This window comes from Pygocentrus nattereri, chromosome 2 (assembly GCF_015220715.1).
Source record: "Pygocentrus nattereri isolate fPygNat1 chromosome 2, fPygNat1.pri, whole genome shotgun sequence".
In the NCBI taxonomy this organism is placed as follows: domain Eukaryota; kingdom Metazoa; phylum Chordata; class Actinopteri; order Characiformes; family Serrasalmidae; genus Pygocentrus; species Pygocentrus nattereri.
Window position 1 is genome coordinate 599,966 of NC_051212.1, and position 27,616 is coordinate 627,581.

Sequence of the window (27,616 nt, forward strand, 5' to 3'; positions counted from 1 at the left end):
GATCGGGCTGTTTAACGGCTGGTCGTGAGATCGGGCCGTTTTACGGCAGTCGTGAGATCGGGCCGTTTAACAGGGTGGTCGTGAGATCAGGTCGTGAGATCGGGCCGTTTAACGGCTGGTCGTGAGATCGGGCCGTTTTTCGGCAGTCGTGAGATCGGGCCGTTTTTCGGCAGTCGTGCGATCGGGCTGTTTAACAGCGGTCGTGAGATCGGGCCGTTTAACGGCTGGTCGTGAGATCGGAGGGTTTAACGGGGTTGTCGTGAGATCGGGCCGTTTAACGGCTGGTCGTGAAATCGGAGCGTTTAACGGGGTGGTCGTGAGATCGGGCTGTTTAACGGCAGTCGTGAGATCGGGCCGTTTAACAGGGTGGTCGTGAGATCAGGTCGTGAAATCGGGCCGTTTAACGGCAGTCGTGAGATCGGGCCATTTAACAGGGTGGTCGTGAGATCGGGCTGTTTAACGGCTGGTCGTGAGATCGGGCCGTTTTACGGCAGTCGTGAGATCGGGCCGTTTAACAGGGTGGTCGTGAGATCAGGTCGTGAGATCGGGCCGTTTAACGGCTGGTCGTGAGATCGGGCCGTTTAACGGCAGTCGTGAGATCGGGCCGTTTAACAGGGTGGTCGTGAGATCAGGTCGTGAAATCGGGCCGTTTAACGGCAGTCGTGAGATCGGGCCATTTAACAGGGTGGTCGTGAGATCGGGCTGTTTAACGGCTGGTCGTGACATCGGGCCGTTTTACGGCAGTCGTGAGATCGGGCCGTTTAACAGGGTGGTCGTGAGATCAGGTCGTGAGATCGGGCCGTTTAACGGCTGGTCGTGAGATCGGGCCGTTTTTCGGCAGTCGTGAGATCGGGCCGTTTTTCGGCAGTCGTGCGATCGGGCTGTTTAACAGCGGTCGTGAGATCGGGCCGTTTAACGGCTGGTCGTGAGATCGGAGCGTTTAACGGGGTTGTCGTGAGATCGGGCCGTTTAACGGCTGGTCGTGAAATCGGAGCGTTTAACGGGGTGGTCGTGAGATCGGGCCGTTTTACGGCAGTCGTGAGCTCGGGCCGTTTAACGGGGCGGTAGTGGGGGAAGTCAGTGTTACTCTATGATGGGCATGATGTCACAGCAGGACAGCTCTGTGATGAGACGCACTGAACTGCTAGACGAAGAGATGATTTTATGAAATATGTTTCTTCATATTTACAGCAGGAACACACACCAGTTCAGCCGAGCCGCAGGCGTGGCTGCTTCTCAGGGTCCTTTAATTTACATGTTTGACTCCTCATTTGAATCCGTTCCTTATTTTCCTGGTGTGTGATCTGCTCTTTAGCTTAGAGATGAAATCAGAGTAGAGATGATGTTTCACTGCAGCTCCTGATTCCTCTGAGTTTATAAACATGGCTCGACAACAGGAAAACTTCATAATATCTGTCAAACCTTATAACATCTGTCAGAACAGTTACAGTAATGTTAACACTGTTATATGTCAAACTATGACATCAGCCATATAACGTTAAATTACTGAACACTGTCATAACATCAAATGTATTATAATGTAATATATTGTGAAAAAAACATTGGTCATAACAGTTACTGTTATATCTATATACTGTTATATCACTGAACAGAAGCTGTCATAACATGAAACATTATAACATCAGTCATAACAGTGAGCCTGTTATATTCCTGTGTACTCTGTTATAACAGTGGAATGTGTCTGGTGTGGCATGTTTACGGCATGTTGACATCAGTGTTGTGTAGCAGTGATACCAATTTTGTGTGATAAAATGATCACTGTCTGTCTCACTGCCTGTCTGTCTGTCTGTCTGTCTATCCATCAGAGTGTCTGTCTGTCTGTCTGTCTCACTGTGTCTGTCTGTCTGTCTGTCTATCTGCTCAGCTTCACTGATTAATACTTCATTTACTGTGACTCAGATCTGTTAAACCTCCCTGGGCGAGAGAGAGAGAGAGAGAGAGAGAGAGGAGGGAGACAGAGAGAGAGAGAGAGATAGGGGAGAGGGAGAGGGAGAGAGAGAGGGGGAGAGAGGGTGAGAGATAGGGGAGAGGGAGAGAGGGGAGAGAGAGAGAGATAGAGAGAGAGAGAGAGAGATAGGGGAGAGGGAGAGGGAGAGAGAGAGAGAGAGAGATAGGGGAGAGGGAGAGAGAGAGAGAGAGAGAGAGAGAGGGAGAGAGAGAGAGAGAGAGAGAGAGGAGGGAGAGAGAGAGAGAGACAGAGAGAGAGGGAGAGAGAGAGAGGAGGGAGACAGAGAGAGGAGAGGGAGAGAGAGAGAGAGAGAGAGAGAGACAGAGAGAGAGAGAGGGAGATATATATATATATATATATATATATATATAGAGAGAGAGAGAGAGAGAGGAGGGAGACAGAGAGAGGAGAGAGAGAGAGAGAGAGAGAGAGAGAGAGAGAGAGGAGGGAGACAGAGAGAGGAGAGAGAGAGAGAGAGAGAGAGAGAGAGGAGGGAGACAGAGAGAGAGGGGAGAGAGAGAGAGGAGGGAGACAGAGAGAGAGGGAGAGAGAGAGAGGAGGGAGACAGAGAGAGGAGAGAGAGAGAGAGAGAGAGAGAGAGAGAGAGAGGAGGGAGAGAGAGAGAGAGAGAGAGAGAGAGAGAGAGGGAGATATATATATATATATAGAGAGAGAGAGAGAGAGAGAGAGAGAGGAGGGAGACAGAGAGAGGAGAGAGAGAGAGAGAGAGAGAGGAGGGAGACAGAGAGAGAGGGGAGAGAGAGAGAGGAGGGAGACAGAGAGAGAGGGGAGAGAGAGAGAGAGAGAGACAGAGAGAAATAGGGAGAGAGAGAGAGAGAGAGGAGGGAGACAGAGAGAGAGGGGAGAGAGAGAGAGGGAGAGAGAGAGAGAGAGACAGAGAGAAGTAGGGAGGGAGAGAGAGAGACAGAGAGAAATAGGGAGAGAGAGAGAGAGGAGGGAGAGAGAGAGAGAGAGAGAGAGAGATGGGCAGAGAGTGATAGGGAGAGAGCAAGAAAATGAGAGAGCGAAACCTGAGAGGGTGCGGTGGGGGAGGGGTTTGCTGCGGTGGGGGTTGGGGGGGGCAGACAGTGAGTCATTGTTAGCTGTGATGGCAGAAATGTGTGAGGTGTAGACACACCCTGTACACCACACCTCTCTCTCTCTCTCTGTCTCTCTCTCTCTGTCTCTCTCCCCCCTCTCTCTGTCTGTCTCTCTCTCTCTCTCTCTCTCTCTCTCTCTCTCTCTCTGTCTCTCTCTCTCTCCCTATCTCTCTGTGTTTCACACAGTGGCCGTTATTCCTGCTGGTTTCTCTGCTCGTTACTCTTAATTACTCAGTTCCAGAGTAAATCCTGTAATTACAGAGAAAGTTCCCTCTGTCATTATACCTGCTCAGACAGACCGGAGTCCTCTGACTTTCATCTGTTTGGTAAATACGGCACAGTAAACTGTAAATGATGCTGTTCTTCTGTTCACACGTCAAATATTGATCAGAGTCAGATCCTGATAATCGATCAGATCTGCTGATTTACATTGAACACTCACTGTAGAACTCACTGAGAGGAGCACATGCACAGTGCCTGATCCACTGCTGCCCTCTACAGGACAGGAGAGAGAGCTGCACACTGCACGACTGACCACACGTCTCAGAGAACAAACGCAGTCAACATAAACACCATCAATATAAACATAACACAGTCAACATAAACATAGTCAACAGAAACACAATGCAGAGAACAAACACAGTCAACATAAGCAGAGTCAATATAAACTCAACACAGTCAACATAAACACCATCAATATAAACACAACACAGTCAACATAAACATAGTCAATATAAACACATCAGTCAACATAAACATAGTCAACATAAACACAATGCAGGGAACAAACGCAGTCAACATAAACACCATCAATATAAACACAACACAGTCAACATAAACATAGTCAACATAAACACAACGCAGGGAACAAACGCAGTCAACATAAACACCATCAATATAAACACAACACAGTCAACATAAACATGGTCAACATAAACACAACGCAGAGAACAAACGCAGTCAACATAAGCAGAGTCAATATAAACATAACACAGTCAACATAAACACAGTCAATATAAACACATCAGTCAACATAAACATAGTCAACATAAACACAACGCAGAGAACAAATGCAGTCAATATAAACACCATCAATATAAACACAACACAGTCAACAAACAATGCAGAGAACAAACACAGTCAACATAAGCAGAGTCAATATAAACATAACACAGTCAACATAAACATAGTCAACATAAACACAATGCAGAGAACAAACACAGTCAACATAAGAAAGTCAATATAAACACAAAACGGTGAACATACACACCATCAATATAAACATAAACATAGTCAACATAAACACAACACAGTCAACATAAACACAACAGTCAACAAACACAGTCAACATAAACACAGTCAAGGTAAACACAACACGGTCAACAAACAGTCAACATAAACACAACACAGGCAACAAACACAGTCAACATAAGCAGAGTCAGTATAACACAAAACGGTCAACATAAACACAGTCAACATCAACACAACACAGCCAACATACACAATCAATATAAACACTCATCATAAACACAACATAGTCAACATACACAGTCAACATAAATACAGTCAACAAAAACACAACACAGTCAACAAACACAGTCAACACAAGCAGAGTCAATATAAGCACAACACGGTCAATAAACACAGTCAACATCAACACAACACAGCCAACATACACAATCAATATAAACACAGTCATCATAAACACAACATAGTCAACATACACAGTCAACATAAATACAGTCAACAAAAACACAACACAGTCAACAAACACAGTCAACACAAGCAGAGTCAACATAAGCACAACACAGTCAACATAAGCACAACACAGTCAACAGAAACACAACACAGTCAACAGAAACACAACACGGTCAACAAACACGGTCAACAAACACATGGTCAATATAAGCACAACACGGTCAACAAAGACATTCAACGTAAACATGGTCAACATGAACACAACACAGTCAACATAAACACAGCCAATGTAAGCACAACAGTCAACAAACACAGTCAGCATAAACACAACAGTCAACAAACACAGTCAACATAAGCAGAGTCAACATAAATACAGTCAACATAAACATAACACAGTCAACAAACACAGTCAACATAAGCAGAGTCAACATAAATACAGTCAACATAAACATAACACAGTCAACAAACACAGTCAACATAAACACAGTCAACATAAACACAACACAGTCAACATAAACACAACACAGTCAACATAAACTATTGATTTCTGATGTGTTCTTTTAGTGTTCTTTTGAGTTCTAATGTGTTCTTTTGAGTTCTGATGTGTTCCGTTGTGTTCTTTTGAGTTCTGATGTGTTCTGGTAGTGTTCTGTTGAGTTCTGATGTGTTCTCTTACTTTTCTGTTGAGTTCTGATGTGTTGTGATTGTTTTGGTGATGTTCTGTGTTCCGTTGTGTTCTGTGCGCAGCGCCTCATCGAGACGTCCCCGTTTGGAGATGATGCTGCTTCCATCGAGCAGCAGATCATGAACCATAATAAGTTCCACAGCTCCATCCAGAGGAGCACCGAGTTCCAGAGAGCCAGAGACGAGCTGGTAATGCCTCACCCACTTTCACTCTCTCTGTCTGTCTCACTCTCTCTGTCTGTCTCACTCCCTCTCGATCCTTCTGTCTGTCTCACTCTCTCTGTCTATCTTACTCTTTCTGTCTGTCTCACTCTCTCTGTCTGTCTCACTCCCTCTCCTTCCTTCTGTCTGTCTCACTCTTTCTGTCTGTCTCACTCCCTCTCACTCTCTCTGTCTATCTCACTCTTTCTGTCAGTCTCCCTCTCTCTGTGTCTGTATCTCTGTCTCTCTGTCTGTCTCACTCCCTCTCGCTCCCTCTGTCTGTCTCACTATTTCTGACTCTCACTCCCTCTCTCTCTCTGTCTGTATCTCTCTCTCTCTGTCTCACTCTTTCTATCAGTCCCTCTCTCTCTCTGTCTCACTCCCTCTCTCTCTGTCTGTCTGTCTGTCTTACTCTTTGTCAGTCTCCCTCTCTCTCTGTGTCTGTATCCCTCTCTCTCTCTCTCTGTCTCACTCTTTCTATCAGTCCCTCTCTCTCTCTGTCTCACTCCCTCTCTCTCTGTCTGTCTGTCTGTCTTACTCTTTGTCAGTCTCCCTCTCTCTCTGTGTCTGTATCCCTCTCTCTCTCTCTGTCTCACTCTTTCTGTCAGTCCCCCTCTCTCTCTGTCTCACTCCCTCTCTCTCTCTGTCTGTCTGTCTGTCTCATTCTTTCTTTCAGTCTCCCTCTCTCTCTGTGTGACTGTATCTCTCTCTGTTGTTAACTGTGTGTTATAAACTGAATGTTATAAACTGTGTGTTATAAACTGTGTGTTATAAACTGTGTGTTATAAACTGTATGTTATTAACTGAATGTTATTAACTGAATGTCATTCACTCTGCAGATGCAGAAAGGAGATAAATCTTCTCTTCACAATGTGGAACAGGAGTGGGACTCGCTGCAGGTCAGCTCTGGTTACACTTCTAAACACACACAGTTCTGTCTGTCTGTCTGTCTGTCTGTCTGCCTGTCTGCCTTGTGTAGAAAATGTTCATGTTTTTCACTTATGGTTTTATGTATAAATGTAGTCAGTGTTGTGTTTCTGTGTATGGATGTAGTGAACGTGATGTTTGTGGTGTGTCTGGATGTAGTGAACGTGATGTTTGTGGTGTGTCTGGATGTAGTGAACGTGATGTTTGTGGTGTGTCTGGATGTAGTGAATGTGATGTTTGTTGTGTGTCTGGATGTAGTGAATGTGATGTTTGTGGTGTGTATGGATGTAGTGAATGTGATGTTTGTGGTGTGTCTGGATGTAGTGAACGTGATGTTTGTGGTGTGTCTGGATGTAGTGAATGTGATGTTTGTGGTGTGTATGGATGTAGTGAATGTGATGTTTGTGGTGTGTCTGGATGTAGTGAACGTGATGTTTGTGGTGTGTCTGGATGTAGTGAATGTGATGTTTGTGGTGTGTATGGATGTAGTGAACGTGATGTTTGTGGTGTGTATGGATGTAGTGAACGTGATGTTTGTGGTGTGTATGGATGTAGTGAATGTGATGTTTGTGGTGTGTCTGGATGTAGTGAATGTGATGTTTGTGGTGTGTCTGGATGTAGTGAACGTGATGTTTGTGGTGTGTCTGGATGTAGTGAACGTGATGTTTGTGGTGTGTATGGATGTAGTGAATGTGATGTTTGTGGTGTGTCTGGATGTAGTGAATGTGATGTTTGTGGTGTGTATGGATGTAGTGAATGTGATGTTTGTGGTGTGTATGGATGTAGTGAACGTGATGTTTGTGGTGTGTCTGGATGTAGTGAACGTGATGTTTGTGGTGTGTCTGGATGTAGTGAATGTGATGTTTGTGGTGTGTATGGATGTAGTGAACGTGATGTTTGTGGTGTGTATGGATGTAGTGAACGTGATGTTTGTGGTGTGTCTGGATGTAGTGAACGTGATGTTTGTGGTGTGTATGGATGTAGTGAACGTGATGTTTGTGGTGTGTATGGATGTAGTGAATGTGATGTTTGTGGTGTGTATGGATGTAGTGAACGTGATGTTTGTGGTGTGTCTGGATGTAGTGAATGTGATGTTTGTGGTGTGTATGGATGTAGTGAACGTGATGTTTGTGGTGTGTATGGATGTAGTGAATGTGATGTTTGTGGTGTGTCTGGATGTAGTGAACGTGATGTTTGTGGTGTGTATGGATGTAGTGAACGTGATGTTTGTGGTGTGTATGGATGTAGTGAACGTGATGTTTGTGGTGTGTATGGATGTAGTGAATGTGATGTTTGTGGTGTGTCTGGATGTAGTGAACGTGATGTTTGTGGTGTGTCTGGATGTAGTGAACGTGATGTTTGTGGTGTGTCTGGATGTAGTGAATGTGATGTTTGTTGTGTGTATGGATGTAGTGAACGTGATGTTTGTGGTGTGTCTGGCTGGATGTAGTGAATGTGATGTTTGTGGTGTGTCTGGATGTAGTGAACGTGATGTTTGTGGTGTGTATGGATGTAGTGAACGTGATGTTTGTGGTGTGTCTGGATGTAGTGAATGTGATGTTTGTGGTGTGTCTGGATGTAGTGAACGTGATGTTTGTGGTGTGTCTGGATGTAGTGAACGTGATGTTTGTGGTGTGTCTGGATGTAGTGAACGTGATGTTTGTGGTGTGTCTGGATGTAGTGAACGTGATGTTTGTGGTGTGTATGGATGTAGTGAACGTGATGTTTGTGGTGTGTATGGATGTAGTGAACGTGATGTTTGTGGTGTGTATGGATGTAGTGAACGTGATGTTTGTGGTGTGTCTGGATGTAGTGAACGTGATGTTTGTGGTGTGTATGGATGTAGTGAACGTGATGTTTGTGGTGTGTATGGATGTAGTGAACGTGATGTTTGTGGTGTGTATGGATGTAGTTAACGTGATGTTTGTGGTGTGTCTGGATGTAGTGAACGTGATGTTTGTGGTGTGTATGGATGTAGTGAACGTGATGTTTGTGGTGTGTATGGATGTAGTGAACGTGATGTTTGTGGTGTGTCTGGATGTAGTGAACGTGATGTTTGTGGTGTGTCTGGATGTAGTTAACGTGATGTTTGTGGTGTGTCTGGATGTAGTGAACGTGATGTTTGTGGTGTGTCTGGATGTAGTGAATGTGATGTTTGTGGTGTGTCTGGATGTAGTGAACGTGATGTTTGTGGTGTGTCTGGATGTAGTGAATGTGAGGTTTGTGGTGTGTATGGATGTAGTGAACGTGATGTTTGTGGTGTGTCTGGATGTAGTGAACGTGATGTTTGTGGTGTGTCTGGATGTAGTGAACGTGATGTTTGTGGTGTGTCTGGATGTAGTGAATGTGATGTTTGTGGTGTGTCTGGATGTAGTGAACGTGATGTTTGTGATTTAATGTTGTAGATGCAGTGTTGGTGATTTAATGTGGTAAATGTGATGTTTGTGATTCTGTGTTTAAATCAGAAACTGTCCTACGCCCGTATGGGCCAGCTGCGAGACCTGCAGAGCATCATTGAGGAGATCTCCACGGCCATCATGTGGGTGAACGACAGGGAGGAGGAGGAGCTGGTGTTCGACTGGGGAGATAAAAACATAGACGACTACATCCCCAAAAAGCAGGAGAGCTACTCGGTACTCACAGTCCACACAGCTGAGTTTAGAGTATCCTGATGACACAGCTTCATCCTGTATACTGTAATTACTGCATCACAGGGGTCCAGATGTTGGGCTGCTGTGCTCTCCACACTGGATCCCTCTGTTGTCTGCAGAACTGTGTGTGTGTGTGTGTTTGTTCCTCCTCTCTGACTGATTTTGTCTCTGGTCCAGCGGCTGATGAGGGATTTGGAGGAGAAGGAAAAAGATCTGAACAAGCTGAAGACCAAAGTGGACCAGCTGCTGAAGAACCAGCACCCAGCCTCTGATAAGATAGAGGTGAGAGAGAGAACCTGCTTTAGAGAACCACGTTTCAGTATGAGGAACAGAGCTCAGCAGAACTCTTAGAGCTGAGTCTGCGCTCAGTGGACCTATGTTATGGTCCCTGTTTTGTGTTTTGTTGCTCAGCAGAAACGTTTATTACATAAAAGCATCTCAGAGGTTCAGGGTTGTTGTGTTTAATCCAGCTGGTGATGCCTCGGGGAACCGCTCACGGCGCGAGTATTCAAGTACTGAAATCATTTTTCAGGCCCTCAAAAACCTAAAAACTAGCACTTTAAATGTTTGGACAGCTCAGTGAAGTGTGGTGGTTTGCTGTGATGGTACTGCTCTTTAATATGTCGCCGTATCATATCGCCGAGTATATTACACTGTGCCACTGTGAAACTGCGCTGCTGGACACGTGACTGAACACGTTCTCCACTGAGGAGAAAAGAATGCGAGTCCTCATCAGTGTCCAGTCACGCAGCGTCCAGAAAGCCGAAAGCGCGGTTTGTTACGGAGGTGCTCTGTGATGCTCTGTGACTCTGAGCACTGTCCAGATTTTGCTATTGCTAAATGAAATGAAAGCCATATTGTGACCACAGAGAGCCGCAGTAGATCACAAGGCTTTAAATGTTCTCACAGCAAAGCAGCTGGTCATGTGAGTTACCTCAGCCTTGCCTCTCCAGCCAGTCAGTGTGTAGGCGTAATGAGACTCTGAGCTCTTTATTTCCTTTTCATTTGTATGACTAGAGTGTAAACATGGACCTTAACCTGGTGTTTATCGTCTTTGCTCGTCTACATTCTGTAGCACCACTAGGTGACGCTACACGACGACCTTTAGTCTCTCACAGCACACTTTCCTGCAGATAACTGGATATTTGTGCGGCACTCTGCAGATGCTCCAGTATCGAAGTCTGCTGAGGAACGTTCTCCTACGGGGTTTGGGATCAGCTGTTTCCAGGCGACACTGCCTGTTTGGAGCGCCTCGTTCTTCACTCTGTTCACTGTAGATCCTCGGCACCGGTCCAGAGTTCAGACCTGCCCGACTAACCGTCTTTCAGTCTTAAAGACATTTTGGTCTGAAGGCTTATTACTAACTTCGTCACTGTCTTTATTCTCCATTGCTGTGATTTCTCTGCTGTTTTGATGCTTTAAGAACTCTTTGCATTGTGTTCAAATTTCCTGATGAATGGAACAGAAATGGTGTTACATTATCGTCGTGTCTAAGTGTGGAATACGGCTTTCTGCTGTAAATTTACGGCTTTCTGCTGTAAATTTACGGCTTTGGAAATACGAGGTCTTGTTAAAGGAATTTATTTCCAGAATCAGTGTTTGGTGTTGTAGAGCTGAGTGTGTGTGTGTGTGTGTGTGTGTGTGTGTGTGTGTGTGTGTTTCAGGCCTACATGGACACCCTGCAGACTCAGTGGAGTTGGCTACTCCAGATCACCAAGTGCATCCAGGTCCATCTGAAAGAGAACGCCGCCTACAGTCAGGTACGAGCAGTTATTCTCCGCCTGCTCAGCTGTAGGCAGGAGAACTGGGGATACTGTTAAAGGGTTAGTGTGTGGGTTGTGTTGGTTTTGGGTGAATCGTGAGGAATCTGTGATTTAATGATCTGATTTTCTCAGTGAAGCTTTGTAAAAACATTCTCTACGTCCAGTGTCAGTCCTTCAGCTTCACTCTGTTCCGAGTTTAGGTCTGTTTCTTTAACAGCCTATTCAGATCTTTACATTGAAACATACCTGTATTAAATTCTAGTAGTGAAAGTTTCACTTTATGATTCCCTCCATAGTTTGTAGATGATGCTGGATGACATTCCTTTTTAAATAGTAAAACATTGAACACCGAAAAGCTCAAATTGATAAGAGAAATTCTAAAATTGTGTACAAAGAAATTCTTGAATAGAAGCAAATTCTAAAATTGAAAAGAGAAATTCTTACATTGAATAAACAGAAATTTTAAAATTAAATATCAAGAAATTCTAAAATGGAATCAAGGGAAATTCTAAAACTGATAAGATAAATTCTAAAAAATGAATATCAAGAAATTCTAAAACTGATTAGAGAGAAATTTAGAAATTGAAAACAGGAAAATTCTGAATCTGATGAGAGAAATTTGAAAAATGAATATCTAAAAAGTGATTTGAGAGAAATTCTTAAATTGAACAGAGGAAAATACTAAAATCAAATAGAGAGAAATTCTAAAACTAAACACTGAGAATTTGTAAATCTGAAGAGAGGAACGCTTTAAGTTTAATAGAGGGAAATTCTGAAGTAGAGCTGAGGGAAGTTCTAAACATCCTCATGAAGGTGTGCGGAGGAGGAACACTGAATGTGGAGCATCTCTACATTAGAAACAGAAGTGTATGAATGTTTATTAAACAGTCTGTGGGCCTTTAGGGGCAGATTAACTGGTTCCGTTAACTGGTTCTAAGGTTCTGTGTGGAGCCTCACTGCGATGTTCTGAACATTTGCTTTGCAGTTCTTTAAGGAGGCGAATGAGACGTACACCAAACTGCAGAAAGATCACGAGAACATCCGAAAGAAGTTTACCTGTGATAAAGAGACGCCACTGGAGAACCTGACTGACCTGCTGAAGAACCTGGAGGTACACACATGCACACACGCGCACACACACTCACACACACACACACACACACTCTCACACACTCTGACTGAGTGCACCTGTAATCCTCCAGTGCTGTACCTGCAGTGTTTGACCTTTAAGCCCCTGTCTGTGTGCAGAAAGAGAAGGAGCGTCTGATGGAGAACAAGCGGCAGGTCCAGACGCTGGTCAACAAGTCTAAGAGCATCGTCCGTCTGAAGCCTCGGTACCCAGAGGAGAAGAGCAGCAGTTCGGTCATCGTGAAGGCGCTGTGTGACTTCAAACAGGACCAGGTAACCATACTGCACACCTGAACACCTGAGCACCATAACACCTGCACACCTGCACACCTGAGCACCATAACACCTGCACACCTGAGCACCATAACACCTGCACACCTGAACACCTGAGCACCATAACACCTGCACACCTGAGCACCATAACACCTGCACACCTGAACACCTGCGCACCTGAACACCTGCGCACCTGAACACCTGCGCATCTGAACACTTGCGCACCATAACACCTGAGCACCATAACACCTGCGCACCTGAACATCTGAGCACCAGAACATCTGAGCACCTGAATACTTCAGCACCTGCACACGTGAACACGTCAGGGTGAGAGTCTAATAGACACTGCTCGTTGTTCTTGTCTGTGTCTGTTTGCGCTGCAGAAGGGAATCTTGAAGGATAACGAGGCCATCCTGAAGGACAACTCCCAGCGCAGCAAGTGGCATGTGACCGGACCTGGAGGACTGGACATGCTGGTTCCCTCAGTGTGTTTAATCGTCCCCCCACCAAACCCTCTCAGCATCAACCTGGCCACCAAGTACGTTACACATACGCTACACCACCAGACATGACTGATTATACAGTGAGCACATCTTCTACAGAGACCCCACTCAAACCCTCCACACGTTCCTGACCACCTTAACGCACTGTTTCTGTTTGTTTACTTTTACGGCCACGTTTGACGCTTCATTAAACCGAGTAAACAGTGACTGTGCATTAAATGTGCAGCAGTGCTTCTCTGTAGGGGTCGTGATCATTTATTCACACAGATACATGGAATTTGACCAGGGGAGCCCAGACTTTTACATACGACTGATGATGTGTGTGTTTGTGTAATAATAATAAAGTGTTGTATAAACAATAATAATAAATAAATCAATTTCCAGGAGAAGGAAACATACCTCCATGCTTTTGGACCGTTTTTACAGTGTAATACGCAGTCACTTGTGTTTAGTGTTGTATCTTGTGGAAGGTTTAGAGATGTGAGGATCTATATGTCATAATAAAGTCCTATATTTAAATATATGCATGTTTTGTTTCGGTGGGCAGGAATGAACAGTACTACGAGGCCATCATGTCTATATGGAACCAGCTGTTCATTAACATTAAGAGCCTGATCTCCTGGCAGTACTGCATTAAGGACATCAAGTACATCAAGTCCCTGACGCTCAGCATGGTAACCACATTAGCCTTGATATCTAAACCGCCGCTCGTGTGGAGCTGATAGACCTGATGATGTGCTTTCTGATGCTGTACGACTCACTGTTGTCATTAAAGTGGTCTCAAGTACACCTGTCAGTGGGTTATGAGCTTAGTGGTGTTAGCATGGTGGGGCTGAAGTTCATGTAAGATCCCCTCTCTCCTGGTCTCTGGTAGCTCTCTCAGATGAAGCCAGAGGAGTACAGGAACATCATCAAGAACCTGGAGCTCCACTATCAGGAGTTCCTGCGCCTCAGCCACGGCTCCGACATGTTCGGCGTGGAGGACAAGGCCAAGATAGAGGCGGAGTACTCTGGAGCTCAGAGCCACTACGAGGTCCTGCTCACCAAACTGCCCAACATCAGTAAGAGCAACACAAACACACAGCACTAACAGACACACAGGGTAACACACTCGGTAGACCATCGCTGTAAAGAGTAGACCCACCTGTTTATCTTCATAATAAACACTTCAATTGAAATAACGGTTCAACCCCCCGTCTGTAACAGCTGTGGTGGACGCAGTGCCTCCACAAGTGGTGACGGTGACCACAGTTACAGCTGAACCCCCGATAATAACACCCAGACCCAACCTGAATGTGACTCCAGGAGCAGGACACTCGTCCTCGAGCGGCCAAACCTCCTCCACCCTCAGCCTGAACCTCCTCACACAAATACACACACTCCGCCGCAGGCTGGAGGCGGCAGAAACCGGCCTGAGCCAACATCTGCACATCCCTCTGAAGGACAACAGTGTTCAGGAGTGCTCTCAGAGACTGCAGCTGCTGCAGGTACTCACACACACACACACACACACACATATACACACACACCATACACACATGAATGTGTATACCTGGCCGCTTTATCAGAAGCGAGCTGAAAGTACAAGGTCACTGTTTCTGATAAAGTGGCCAGTCAGCAGAAGAACAAGGTAGGTGTTTCTGATAAAGTGAGCAGTGTGTAAATGTGTGTGTGTGTTTGTGTGTGTGTGTGTGTGTGTGTGTGTGTGTGTGTGTGTGTGTGTGGCATGTCAGGGTGTTCACCGTGATCTGGACTCTATCCGGGACGAGTACCTGAGGGTGAGGGAGATGGTGGTGAGGCAGCTGGAGGGAGCCGGAGACCCTGAACAGGCCAAGTTCCTGCGCTCTGAACTGGACCTCATCAACCAGAAGCTGGGCAGCCTGCAGGGCTTCTCGGCCGCATACCTGCAGAGGTGAGCACTGACCCACGGACCACAGACACCACAAACCACAGACCAGACATTACAGACCACAGACACCACAGATACCACAAACCACAGACCAGACATTACAGACCACAGGCACCACAGACCACAGACACCACAGATACCACAAACCACAGATACCACAAACCACAGACCAGACACTACAGACCACAGACACCACAAATACCACAAACCACAGACCAGACACAACAGACCACAGACACCACAGATACCACAAACCACAGACCAGACACTACAGACCACAGATACCACAAACCACAGACCAGACACTACAGACCACAGACACCACATATACCACAGACCAGACATTACAGACCACAGACACCACAGACCACAGATACCACAGATACCACAAACCACAGACTAGACATTATAGACCACAGACACCACAGATACCACAAACCACAGATACCACAAACCACAGACCAGACATTACAGACCACAGATACCACAAACCACAGACCAGACACTACAGACCACAGACACTACAGACCACAGATACCACAAACCACATATACCACAAACCACAGACCAGACACTACAGACCACAGACACTACAGATACCACAAACCACATATACTACAAACCACAGATACCACAAACCACAGACCAGACACCACAGATACCACAAACCACAGACCAGACACTACAGCCCACAGATACCACAAACCACAGACCAGACACCACAGATACCACAAACCAAAGACCAGACACCACAGATACCACAAACCACAGACCAGACACCACAGATACCACAAACCACAGACCAGACACTACAGACCACAGACACCACAGAGCACAGATACCACAGACCAGACACCACAAACCACAGACACCACAGGCCAGACACCACAGGCCACAGACCAGACACCACAGATGCCACAGATACCACAAACCACAGGCCACAGACCAGACACCACCGACCACAGACACCACAGAGCACAGATACCACAGACCAGACACCACAAACCACAGACACCACAGACCAGACACCATAGACCACAGATACCACAGACCACAGACACCATAAACCACAGACACCTCAGATACCACAAACCACAGATACCACAGACCACAGATGTCACAGACCTATCATAGAGAATACCTCCCACAGCGGCTTCACACATGACCACACAGCGCTCTGTACGGAACCACGGCATTAAAATCATGCTTCTGTTCAACAGAGCCCAGATATTAACAGAATAGAGAAGTACGTTTCCATGGCGATGATTGGTTCTCTGAGCTATTATGTAAATCAGCGGTCTAGCTAACCCTGTTAATTGGGCTAGGTTGGAATAACAGAATAGAAAAGTACGTTTCCATGGCGATGATTGATTGGTTCTCTGAGCTATTATGTAAATCAGCGGTCTAGCTAACCCTGTTAATTGGGCTAGGTTGGAATAACAGAATAGTAAAGTACGTTTCCATGGCGATGATTGATTGGTTCTCTGAGCTAGTATGTAAATCAGCGGTCTAGCTAACCCTGTTAATTGGGCTAGGTTGGAATAACAGAATAGAAAAGTACGTTTCCATGGCGATGATTGATTGGTTCTCTGAGCTAGTATGTAAATCAGCGGTCTAGCTATCCCTGTTAATTGGGCTAGGTTGGAATAACAGAATAGAAAAGTACGTTTCCATGGCGATGATTGATTGGTTCTCTGAGCTAGTATGTAAATAAGCTGTCTTACAGGCCGTATTGGCGTTAGCTGCTTCTCTCTGAGGGAAGTTGTTTCGTTCACTTGTCTCGTCATAAAATTAACCAGTTCACTGCTTCGGTTCTCCTGTGGAGGCGCTCACGCTGAAGGCAGAACCCATTTTAGAGAGCAGCTCCGTGAGTTCTCCATGGTAACGGTGTAACCTTGTGTCATACGTGTCTCCAGGCTGACCGCTCTGAGGGCTCTCCTGCAGTCGCTGACCCGTGCGGAGGACATCATCAAGGTCCACGAGGCTCGGCTAACGGAGAAGGAGACGAGTTCTGTGGATCCGGCTCAGCTGCAGGAGTACTGCAGCACGCTGAAGGTCAGAACGCAGGAACCTGTGGTTCCGTACGGAACTGAAATATGTTCCAGTCTATCCTACCAGTGAACCTTAGTGGGTCACTGCAGCACCTCTGATGATGATGATGATGATGATGAAGGTCTTTATTATACAGCACTGTGTGAAAGTCTCAGGCACCCAAGACACGTTTTCAAAATCTATTTATTTGTGTAGTTTGTGTTTATTTACTGAGAAAGTGTTAATATTTGAATAAATATTAATTAATAACAGGAAATTCTTGTTACTTTTTATTGTTTTTATGGTTATTTGAATTATGAATATGACTTTATTCTAATGTATTGTGCTAAACTCACTGCTGAGGTACATTGTTTAAAAAGATGCCTAAAACTTTCACACAGTACTGTAAATACACGTGAAATGCACCGTAATTTCTGCACAGCCCCAGGTTTCTGCTTCGTTTTTGACCGTGTAAGAAATGAGTAATAGTTCTCTGTAGAGAATTGTAAACATACTTCAGACCAGCTGCCCACGCCCCAGCTGCCACCACCTGCCCTGGACTAGCTGCCCACCCTACACTGATGTTCTCATAGACTCCTAGTTATTACTACTACCAATACTGCTTTTGGATGCCCAAACCTTTATCTCGCAACATGGTGAGACTCTTTTTGGTGCTGTATGGAACCATTTTTGGAAGGTTCTTCAGAGAACCATGTGCAGCAGTTTGTCCACCATAGAGAAGAACCTCCTAAATGTTCACAGGGTTCTTTGAGTTGTGATGATGCAATTTAGAAGGGTTGTCTAAAGAAAACTTGAAGGCTTAGAAAAATCTTTTAAGGCCGTTATTTATTTATTTATTTATTTGTTTGTGTTTGTGTATTGATTGATCATTACTGAATATTTTTTAACCAAGCCGTAGTGACTAATGAAAGTGAATAAAATTAGGACCCGTATATTTACACACCGTGGCCTTTTAAGATCAATAAGGTCCTTAATTAGTCCCACAGTTGGGTGGTGGTTCTCAGATCAATAAGGTCCTTCATTAGTCTCACAGTGGGGTGGTGGTTCTCAGATCAATAAGGTCCTTCATTAGTCCCACAGTGGGGTGGTGGTTCTCAGATCAATAAGGTCCTTCTTTAGTCCTACAGTGGGGTGGTGGTTCTCAGATCAATAAGGTCCTTCATTAGTCCCACAGTTGGGTGGTGGTTCTCAGATCAATAAGGTCCTTCATTAGTCTCACAGTGGGGTGGTGGTTCTCAGATCAATAAGGTCCTTCATTAGTCCCACAGTGGGGTGGTGGGTCTCAGATCAATAAGGTCCTTCTTTAGTCCCACAGTGGGGTGGTGGTTCTCAGATCAATAAGGTCCTTCATTAGTCTCACAGTGGGGTGGTGGTTCTCAGATCAATAAGGTCCGTCTTTAGTCCCACAGTGGGGTGGTGGTTCTCAGATCAATAAGGTCCTTCGTCTCACAGTGGGGTGGTGGTTCTCAGATCAATAAGGTCCTTCATTAGTCTCACAGTGGGGTGGTGGTTCTCAGATCAATAAGGTCCTTCATTAGTCTCACAGTGGGGTGGTGGTTCTCAGATCAATAAGGTCCTTCATTAGTCCCACAGTGGGGTGGTGGTTCTCAGATCAATAAGGTCCTTCATTAGTCCCACAGTGGGGTGGTGGTTCTCAGATCAATAAGGTCCTTCATTAGTCTCACAGTGGGGTGGTGGTTCTCAGATCAGTAAGGTCCTTCGTCTCACAGTGGGGTGGTGGTTCTCAGATCAATAAGGTCCTTCATTAGTCCCACAGTTGGGTGGTGGTTCTCAGATCAATAAGGTCCTTCATTAGTCCCACAGTGGGGTGGTGGTTCTCAGATCAATAAGGTCCTTCATTAGTCTCACAGTGGGGTGGTGGTTCTCAGATCAATAAGGTCCTTCTTTAGTCCTACAGTGGGGTGGTGGTTCTCAGATCAATAAGGTCCTTCATTAGTCTCACAGTGGGGTGGTGGTTCTCAGATCAATAAGTTCCTTCATTAGTCCCACAGTGGGGTGGTGGTTCTCAGATCAATAAGGTCCTTCATTAGTCCCACAGTGAGGTGGTGGTTCTCAGATCATTAAGGTCCTTCATTAGTCCCACAGTGGGGTGGTGGTTCTCAGATCAATAAGGTCCTTCATTAGTCCCACAGTTGGGTGGTGGTTCTCAGATCAATAAGGTCCTTCATTAGTCCCACAGTGGGGTGGTGGTTCTCAGATCAATAAGGTCCTTCATTAGTCTCACAGTGGGATGGTGGTTCTCAGATCAATAAGGTCCTTCATTAGTCCCACAGTGGGGTGGTGGTTCTCCGATCAATAAGGTCCTTCATTAGTCCCACAGTGGGGTGGTGGGTCTCAGATCAATAAGGTCCTTCTTTAGTCCTACAGTGGGGTGGTGGTTCTCAGATCAATAAGGTCCTTCATTAGTCTCACAGTGGGGTGGTGGTTCTCAGATCAATAAGGTCGGTCTTTAGTCCCACAGTGGGGTGGTGGTTCTCAGATCAATAAGGTCCTTCGTCTCACAGTGGGGTGGTGGTTCTCAGATCAATAAGGTCCTTCATTAGTCTCACAGCGGGGTGGTGGTTCTCAGATCAATAAGGTCCTTCATTAGTCTCACAGTGGGGTGGTGGTTCTCAGATCAATAAGGTCCTTCATTAGTCCCACAGTGGGGTGGTGGTTCTCAGATCAATAAGGTCCTTCATTAGTCCCACAGTGGGGTGGTGGTTCTCAGATCAATAAGGTCCTTCATTAGTCTCACAGTGGGGTGGTGGTTCTCAGATCAATAAGGTCCTTCGTCTCACAGTGGGGTGGTGGTTCTCAGATCAATAAGGTCCTTCATTAGTCCCACAGTTGGGTGGTGGTTCTCAGATCAATAAGGTCCTTCATTAGTCCCACAGTGGGGTGGTGGTTCTCAGATCAATAAGGTCCTTCATTAGTCTCACAGTGGGGTGGTGGTTCTCAGATCAATAAGGTCCTTCTTTAGTCCTACAGTGGGGTGGTGGTTCTCAGATCAATAAGGTCCTTCATTAGTCTCACAGTGGGGTGGTGGTTCTCAGATCAATAAGTTCCTTCATTAGTCCCACAGTGGGGTGGTGGTTCTCAGATCAATAAGGTCCTTCATTAGTCCCACAGTGGGGTGGTGGTTCTCAGATCAATAAGGTCCTTCATTAGTCCCACAGTGGGGTGGTGGTTCTCAGATCAATAAGGTCCTTCATTAGTCCCACAGTTGGGTGGTGGTTCTCAGATCAATAAGGTCCTTCATTAGTCCCACAGTGGGGTGGTGGTTCTCAGATCAATAAGGTCCTTCATTAGTCTCACAGTGGGATGGTGGTTCTCAGATCAATAAGGTCCTTCATTAGTCCCACAGTGGGGTGGTGGTTCTCCGATCAATAAGGTCCTTCATTAGTCCCACAGTGGGGTGGTGGTTCTCAGATCAATAAGGTCCTTCATTAGTCCCACAGTGAGGTGGTGGTTCTCAGATCAATAAGGTCCTTCATTAGTCCCACAGTGGGGTGGTGGTTCTCAGATCAATAAGGTCCTTCATTAGTCCCACAGTTGGGTGGTGGTTCTCAGATCAATAAGGTCCTTCATTAGTCTCACAGTGGGGTGGTGGTTCTCAGATCAATAAGGTCCTTCATTAGTCTCACAGTGGGATGGTGGTTCTCAGATCAATAAGGTCCTTCATTAGTCCCACAGTGGGGTGGTGGTTCTCAGATCAATAAGGTCCTTCATTAGTCCCACAGTGGGGTGGTGGTTCTCAGATCAATAAGGTCCTTCATTAGTCTCACAGTGGGGTGGTGGTTCTCAGATCAATAAGGTCCTTCGTCTCACAGTGGGGTGGTGGTTCTCAGATCAATAAGGTCCTTCATTAGTCCCACAGTGGGGTGGTGGTTCTCAGATCAATAAGGTCCTTCATTAGTCCCACAGTGGGGTGGTGGTTCTCAGATCAATAAGGTCCTTCTTTAGTCCTACAGTGGGGTGGTGGTTCTCAGATCAATAAGGTCCTTCATTAGTCTCACAGTGGGGTGGTGGTTCTCAGATCAATAAGGTCCGTCTTTAGTCCCACAGTGGGGTGGTGGTTCTCAGATCAATAAGGTCCTTCATTAGTCCCACAGTGGGGTGGTGGTTCTCAGATCAATAAGGTCCTTCATTAGTCTCACAGTGGGGTGGTGGTTCTCAGATCAATAAGGTCCTTCATTAGTCCCACAGTGGGGTGGTGGTTCTCAGATCAATAAGGTCCTTCATTAGTCCCACAGTGGGGTGGTGGTTCTCAGATCAATAAGGTCCTTCATTAGTCTCACAGTGGGGTGGTGGTTCTCAGATCAATAAGGTCCTTCATTAGTCCCACAGTGGGGTGGTGGTTCTCAGATCAATAAGGTCCTTCTTTAGTCCTACAGTGGGGTGGTGGTTCTCAGATCAATAAGGTCCTTCATTAGTCCCACAGTTGGGTGGTGGTTCTCAGATCAATAAGGTCCTTCATTAGTCCTCACAGTGGGGTGGTGGTTCTCAGATCAATAAGGTCCTTCATTAGTCCCACAGTGGGGTGGTGGGTCTCAGATCAATAAGGTCCTTCTTTAGTCCCACAGTGGGGTGGTGGTTCTCAGATCAATAAGGTCCTTCATTAGTCTCACAGTGGGGTGGTGGTTCTCAGATCAATAAGGTCCGTCTTTAGTCCCACAGTGGGGTGGTGGTTCTCAGATCAATAAGGTCCTTCGTCTCACAGTGGGGTGGTGGTTCTCAGATCAATAAGGTCCTTCATTAGTCTCACAGTGGGGTGGTGGTTCTCAGATCAATAAGGTCCTTCATTAGTCTCACAGTGGGGTGGTGGTTCTCAGATCAATAAGGTCCTTCATTAGTCCCACAGTGGGGTGGTGGTTCTCAGATCAATAAGGTCCTTCATTAGTCCCACAGTGGGGTGGTGGTTCTCAGATCAATAAGGTCCTTCATTAGTCTCACAGTGGGGTGGTGGTTCTCAGATCAATAAGGTCCTTCGTCTCACAGTGGGGTGGTGGTTCTCAGATCAATAAGGTCCTTCATTAGTCCCACAGTTGGGTGGTGGTTCTCAGATCAATAAGGTCCTTCATTAGTCCCACAGTGGGGTGGTGGTTCTCAGATCAATAAGGTCCTTCATTAGTCTCACAGTGGGGTGGTGGTTCTCAGATCAATAAGGTCCTTCTTTAGTCCTACAGTGGGGTGGTGGTTCTCAGATCAATAAGGTCCTTCATTAGTCTCACAGTGGGGTGGTGGTTCTCAGATCAATAAGGTCCTTCATTAGTCCCACAGTGGGGTGGTGGTTCTCAGATCAATAAGGTCCTTCATTAGTCCCACAGTGAGGTGGTGGTTCTCAGATCATTAAGGTCCTTCATTAGTCCCACAGTGGGGTGGTGGTTCTCAGATCAATAAGGTCCTTCATTAGTCCCACAGTTGGGTGGTGGTTCTCAGATCAATAAGGTCCTTCATTAGTCCCACAGTGGGGTGGTGGTTCTCAGATCAATAAGGTCCTTCATTAGTCTCACAGTGGGATGGTGGTTCTCAGATCAATAAGGTCCTTCATTAGTCCCACAGTGGGGTGGTGGTTCTCCGATCAATAAGGTCCTTCATTAGTCCCACAGTGGGGTGGTGGGTCTCAGATCAATAAGGTCCTTCTTTAGTCCTACAGTGGGGTGGTGGTTCTCAGATCAATAAGGTCCTTCATTAGTCTCACAGTGGGGTGGTGGTTCTCAGATCAATAAGGTCCGTCTTTAGTCCCACAGTGGGGTGGTGGTTCTCAGATCAATAAGGTCCTTCGTCTCACAGTGGGGTGGTGGTTCTCAGATCAATAAGGTCCTTCATTAGTCTCACAGTGGGGTGGTGGTTCTCAGATCAATAAGGTCCTTCATTAGTCTCACAGTGGGGTGGTGGTTCTCAGATCAATAAGGTCCTTCATTAGTCCCACAGTGGGGTGGTGGTTCTCAGATCAATAAGGTCCTTCATTAGTCCCACAGTGGGGTGGTGGTTCTCAGATCAATAAGGTCCTTCATTAGTCTCACAGTGGGGTGGTGGTTCTCAGATCAATAAGGTCCTTCGTCTCACAGTGGGGTGGTGGTTCTCAGATCAATAAGGTCCTTCATTAGTCCCACAGTTGGGTGGTGGTTCTCAGATCAATAAGGTCCTTCATTAGTCCCACAGTGGGGTGGTGGTTCTCAGATCAATAAGGTCCTTCATTAGTCTCACAGTGGGGTGGTGGTTCTCAGATCAATAAGGTCCTTCTTTAGTCCTACAGTGGGGTGGTGGTTCTCAGATCAATAAGGTCCTTCATTAGTCTCACAGTGGGGTGGTGGTTCTCAGATCAATAAGTTCCTTCATTAGTCCCACAGTGGGGTGGTGGTTCTCAGATCAATAAGGTCCTTCATTAGTCCCACAGTGAGGTGGTGGTTCTCAGATCAATAAGGTCCTTCATTAGTCCCACAGTGGGGTGGTGGTTCTCAGATCAATAAGGTCCTTCATTAGTCCCACAGTTGGGTGGTGGTTCTCAGATCAATAAGGTCCTTCATTAGTCCCACAGTGGGGTGGTGGTTCTCAGATCAATAAGGTCCTTCATTAGTCTCACAGTGGGATGGTGGTTCTCAGATCAATAAGGTCCTTCATTAGTCCCACAGTGGGGTGGTGGTTCTCCGATCAATAAGGTCCTTCATTAGTCCCACAGTGGGGTGGTGGTTCTCAGATCAATAAGGTCCTTCATTAGTCCCACAGTGAGGTGGTGGTTCTCAGATCAATAAGGTCCTTCATTAGTCCCACAGTGGGGTGGTGGTTCTCAGATCAATAAGGTCCTTCATTAGTCCCACAGTTGGGTGGTGGTTCTCAGATCAATAAGGTCCTTCATTAGTCTCACAGTGGGGTGGTGGTTCTCAGATCAATAAGGTCCTTCATTAGTCTCACAGTGGGATGGTGGTTCTCAGATCAATAAGGTCCTTCATTAGTCCCACAGTGGGCTGGTGGTTCTCAGATCAATAAGGTCCTTCATTAGTCCCACAGTGGGGTGGTGGTTCTCAGATCAATAAGGTCCTTCATTAGTCTCACAGTGGGGTGGTGGTTCTCAGATCAATAAGGTCCTTCGTCTCACAGTGGGGTGGTGGTTCTCAGATCAATAAGGTCCTTCATTAGTCCCACAGTGGGGTGGTGGTTCTCAGATCAATAAGGTCCTTCTTTAGTCCTACAGTGGGGTGGTGGTTCTCAGATCAATAAGGTCCTTCATTAGTCTCACAGTGGGGTGGTGGTTCTCAGATCAATAAGGTCCGTCTTTAGTCCCACAGTGGGGTGGTGGTTCTCAGATCAATAAGGTCCTTCGTCTCACAGTGGGGTGGTGGTTCTCAGATCAATAAGGGCCTTCATTAGTCTCACAGTGGGGTGGTGGTTCTCAGATCAATAAGGTCCTTCATTAGTCCCACAGTGGGGTGGTGGTTCTCAGATCAATAAGGTCCTTCATTAGTCTCACAGTGGGGTGGTGGTTCTCAGATCAATAAGGTCCTTCATTAGTCTCACAGTGGGATGGTGGTTCTCAGATCAATAAGGTCCTTCATTAGTCCCACAGTGGGGTGGTGGTTCTCAGATCAATAAGGTCCTTCATTAGTCCCACAGTGGGGTGGTGGTTCTCAGATCAATAAGGTCCTTCATTAGTCCCACAGTGGGGTGGTGGTTCTCAGATCAATAAGGTCCTTCATTAGTCTCACAGTGGGGTGGTGGTTCTCAGATCAATAAGGTCCTTCATTAGTCCCACAGTGGGGTGGTGGTTCTCAGATCAATAAGGTCCTTCATTAGTCCCACAGTGGGGTGGTGGTTCTCAGATCAATAAGGTCCTTCATTAGTCCCACAGTGGGGTGGTGGTTCTCAGATCAATAAGGTCCTTCGTCTCACAGTGGGGTGGTGGTTCTCAGATCAATAAGGTCCTTCATTAGTCTCACAGTGGGGTGGTGGTTCTCAGATCAATAAGGTCCTTCGTCTCACAGTGGGGTGGTGGTTCTCAGATCAATAAGGTCCTTCATTAGTCCCACAGTGGGGTGGTGGTTCTCAGATCAATAAGGTCCTTCATTAGTCTCACAGTGGGGTGGTGGTTCTCAGATCAATAAGGTCCGTCTTTAGTCCCACAGTGGGGTGGTGGTTCTCAGATCAATAAGGTCCTTCGTCTCACAGTGGGGTGGTGGTTCTCAGATCAATAAGGGCCTTCATTTGTCTCACAGTGGGGTGGTGGTTCTCAGATCAATAAGGTCCTTCATTAGTCCCACAGTGGGGTGGGGGTTCTCAGATCAATAAGGTCCTTCATTAGTCTCACAGTGGGGTGGTGGTTCTCAGATCAATAAGGTCCTTCATTAGTCTCACAGTGGGATGGTGGTTCTCAGATCAATAAGGTCCTTCATTAGTCTCACAGTGGGGTGGTGGTTCTCAGATCAATAAGGTCCTTCATTAGTCCCACAGTGGGGTGGTGGTTCTCAGATCAATAAGTTAAGTGATACTTTTTTAACCCCACAACCAGGGAAATTCCACCTCCGCATTTAACCCATCCGTGAAGTGAAACACCACATACACACTAGTGACCTCACACACACTAGGGGGCAGTGAGCACACTTGCCCGGAGCAGTGGGCAGCCCTATCCGCAGCACCCGGGGAGCAATTGGGGGGTAGGTGTCTTGCCAAGGACACCTCAGTCATGGACTGTCGGCTCTGGGGATCAAACTGGCAACTTTCCAGCCCACAACTGCCCCCAAAGGTCCTTCATTAGTCCCACAGTGGGGTGGTGGGAGGGTGGTTCTCAGATCAATAAGGTCCTTCATTAAACCCACAGTAGGGGGGTTCTCAGGTCAATAAGGTCCTTCATTAGACCCACAATGAGGTGGTGGGAGGGTGGTTCTCAGATCAATGAGGTCCTAAGGTCCTTCATTAGTCTCAGAGTGGGGGGTTCTCAGCAGCAGAGGTTTTTATTCAGATGATGAATCTGGAACTGTTTGCTTTGTTGTAGTCAGTCCTCTGTGTTCCACACTGTAGTGTTACCTGAATATACTGTGATTTATTAATATAACAGAGGTAATAAGAGGAGGTGGTCCTGCAGGTGGGATAACAACTCTCTGGTTCTCCTGTGTAGGTGATGAAAGGTGACCTGGAGCAGAAGGAGGATGTTCTGACCTCTCTGGAGTCCGAGCTGGCTAAGGCCATTCACTGGAACAGTCAGATAGATCAGAGCTTCCATCAGTGTGATGTGGATTTGGCCAAGTACGCTGAGCTGGTGGGGCAGATGAGTGACCGCTGGCGCCGGATACTGACCCAGATCAACAGCAGGCAAGACTTTAATACACCCTCATACACTCCACACTAACCTCACCCCACCTCATTGTGCCCGGTGGGGTGGTTGGTTTATGGGCTGCTTACCGTGAGCTAAAATATAACCACATAAGTATGAGCAGAAGAATTCTCAGACAAAGTACAAGCATTACTTCCAAGTGTTTATCTGTGGTGATTATAGCATAGAAATAATAAATAAGATAAAAGATGACAATACACAAATATTATGTATCCGATTACATTCCCTATCGGAAAGTTTAAAACCGTTCTGCATGTGCGTCGCGTCACAGTGAGGGTTTATACCGTTCAACACAGCGGAGCAGAACCTGGTCTGCAGAGGAGATGAAGTTCATGCTCTGATCTTTAAAAGATGTGTTGTACACTGTTCAGGTGCCATTACTTTAGGAGCTGTGTGGTTCACTATGTGGTTATTTAAGACTGATGACTAGAACGCGGAGCAGTGTGAGTTGAGCTGTATGAATGTGGCTGTTCCTCTCAGGATGTGGGACCTTGAGAAGCAAGAGAAGCAGCTGACGCACTACCAACAAACCAGCACTCAGCTCAGCCAGTGGATCGATAACACGCGCCAACGTCTGGACGGCCTGCAGACCGCAAAGTTCACCAGTGTCCAGAGCCTCATGGACCAGCTCAACCAGCAGAAGGTCAGACAGGATCCCACATACACACACAGCACCTGTGTTTAATACACACCTACATTGTTAAACCAGTTTATACACCTGCTGATGCAATTTCACCAGCTACACCACTACCATGTCACTACACCCATATTAAATCACTGCCAGATCACTACCACACCAGTAACAGATCGTTAACACATCACTACACCAGTACCAGATTACAGGCACGTCACTACCACACCAATATCAGATCACTAACATGTCGCTATGCCAGTACCAGGTCACTACCACACCAGTAACAGATCACTAACACGTCACAACACCAGTACCAGATTACTGGCACATCACTACCACACCAATATCAGATCACTAACATGTCACTATGCCAGTACCAGGTCACTACCACACCAGTAACAGATCACTAACACATCACTACACCAGTACCAGATCACTGTTATGCCAGTATCAGATCACTGCCAGATTACTACCACACAAGTAACAGATCACTGCCACTACACCAGTACCAGATCACTACCACACCAGTAACAGATCACTAACATGTCACTACACCAGTACCAGATCACTGCCTGATCACTACCACACCAGTAACGGATCGTTAACACATCACTACACCAGTACGAGATTACTGGCACATCACTACCACACCAATATCAGATCACTAACACATCACTACACCAGTACCAGATTACTGGCACATCACTACCACACCAATATCAGATCACTAACATGTCACTACGCCAGTACCAGGTCACTAACACACCAGTAACAGATCACTAACACGTCACTA

At 46.2% G+C, this 27,616-nt stretch overlaps 1 protein-coding gene across 2 annotated transcripts in view; it reads left to right on the plus strand.

The window, feature by feature from the left end:
- The window catches only part of dspa (desmoplakin a), a 67,198-nt gene that overhangs the window by 31,097 nt on the left and 8,485 nt on the right, over positions 1–27,616 (plus strand). For both annotated transcript variants that reach the window (XM_037532075.1, XM_037532072.1), the window contains exons 5-19: positions 5,515–5,640; positions 6,492–6,551; positions 9,045–9,212; positions 9,408–9,512; positions 10,895–10,990; positions 11,979–12,104; positions 12,242–12,394; positions 12,778–12,932; positions 13,445–13,571; positions 13,772–13,958; positions 14,104–14,384; positions 14,631–14,809; positions 16,723–16,861; positions 25,974–26,167; positions 26,670–26,832. In XM_037532075.1, coding sequence (XP_037387972.1) covers positions 5,515–5,640; positions 6,492–6,551; positions 9,045–9,212; positions 9,408–9,512; positions 10,895–10,990; positions 11,979–12,104; positions 12,242–12,394; positions 12,778–12,932; positions 13,445–13,571; positions 13,772–13,958; positions 14,104–14,384; positions 14,631–14,809; positions 16,723–16,861; positions 25,974–26,167; positions 26,670–26,832 — 2,259 coding nt within the window. The remainder of the gene's footprint in view (positions 1–5,514; positions 5,641–6,491; positions 6,552–9,044; positions 9,213–9,407; positions 9,513–10,894; positions 10,991–11,978; positions 12,105–12,241; positions 12,395–12,777; positions 12,933–13,444; positions 13,572–13,771; positions 13,959–14,103; positions 14,385–14,630; positions 14,810–16,722; positions 16,862–25,973; positions 26,168–26,669; positions 26,833–27,616) is intronic.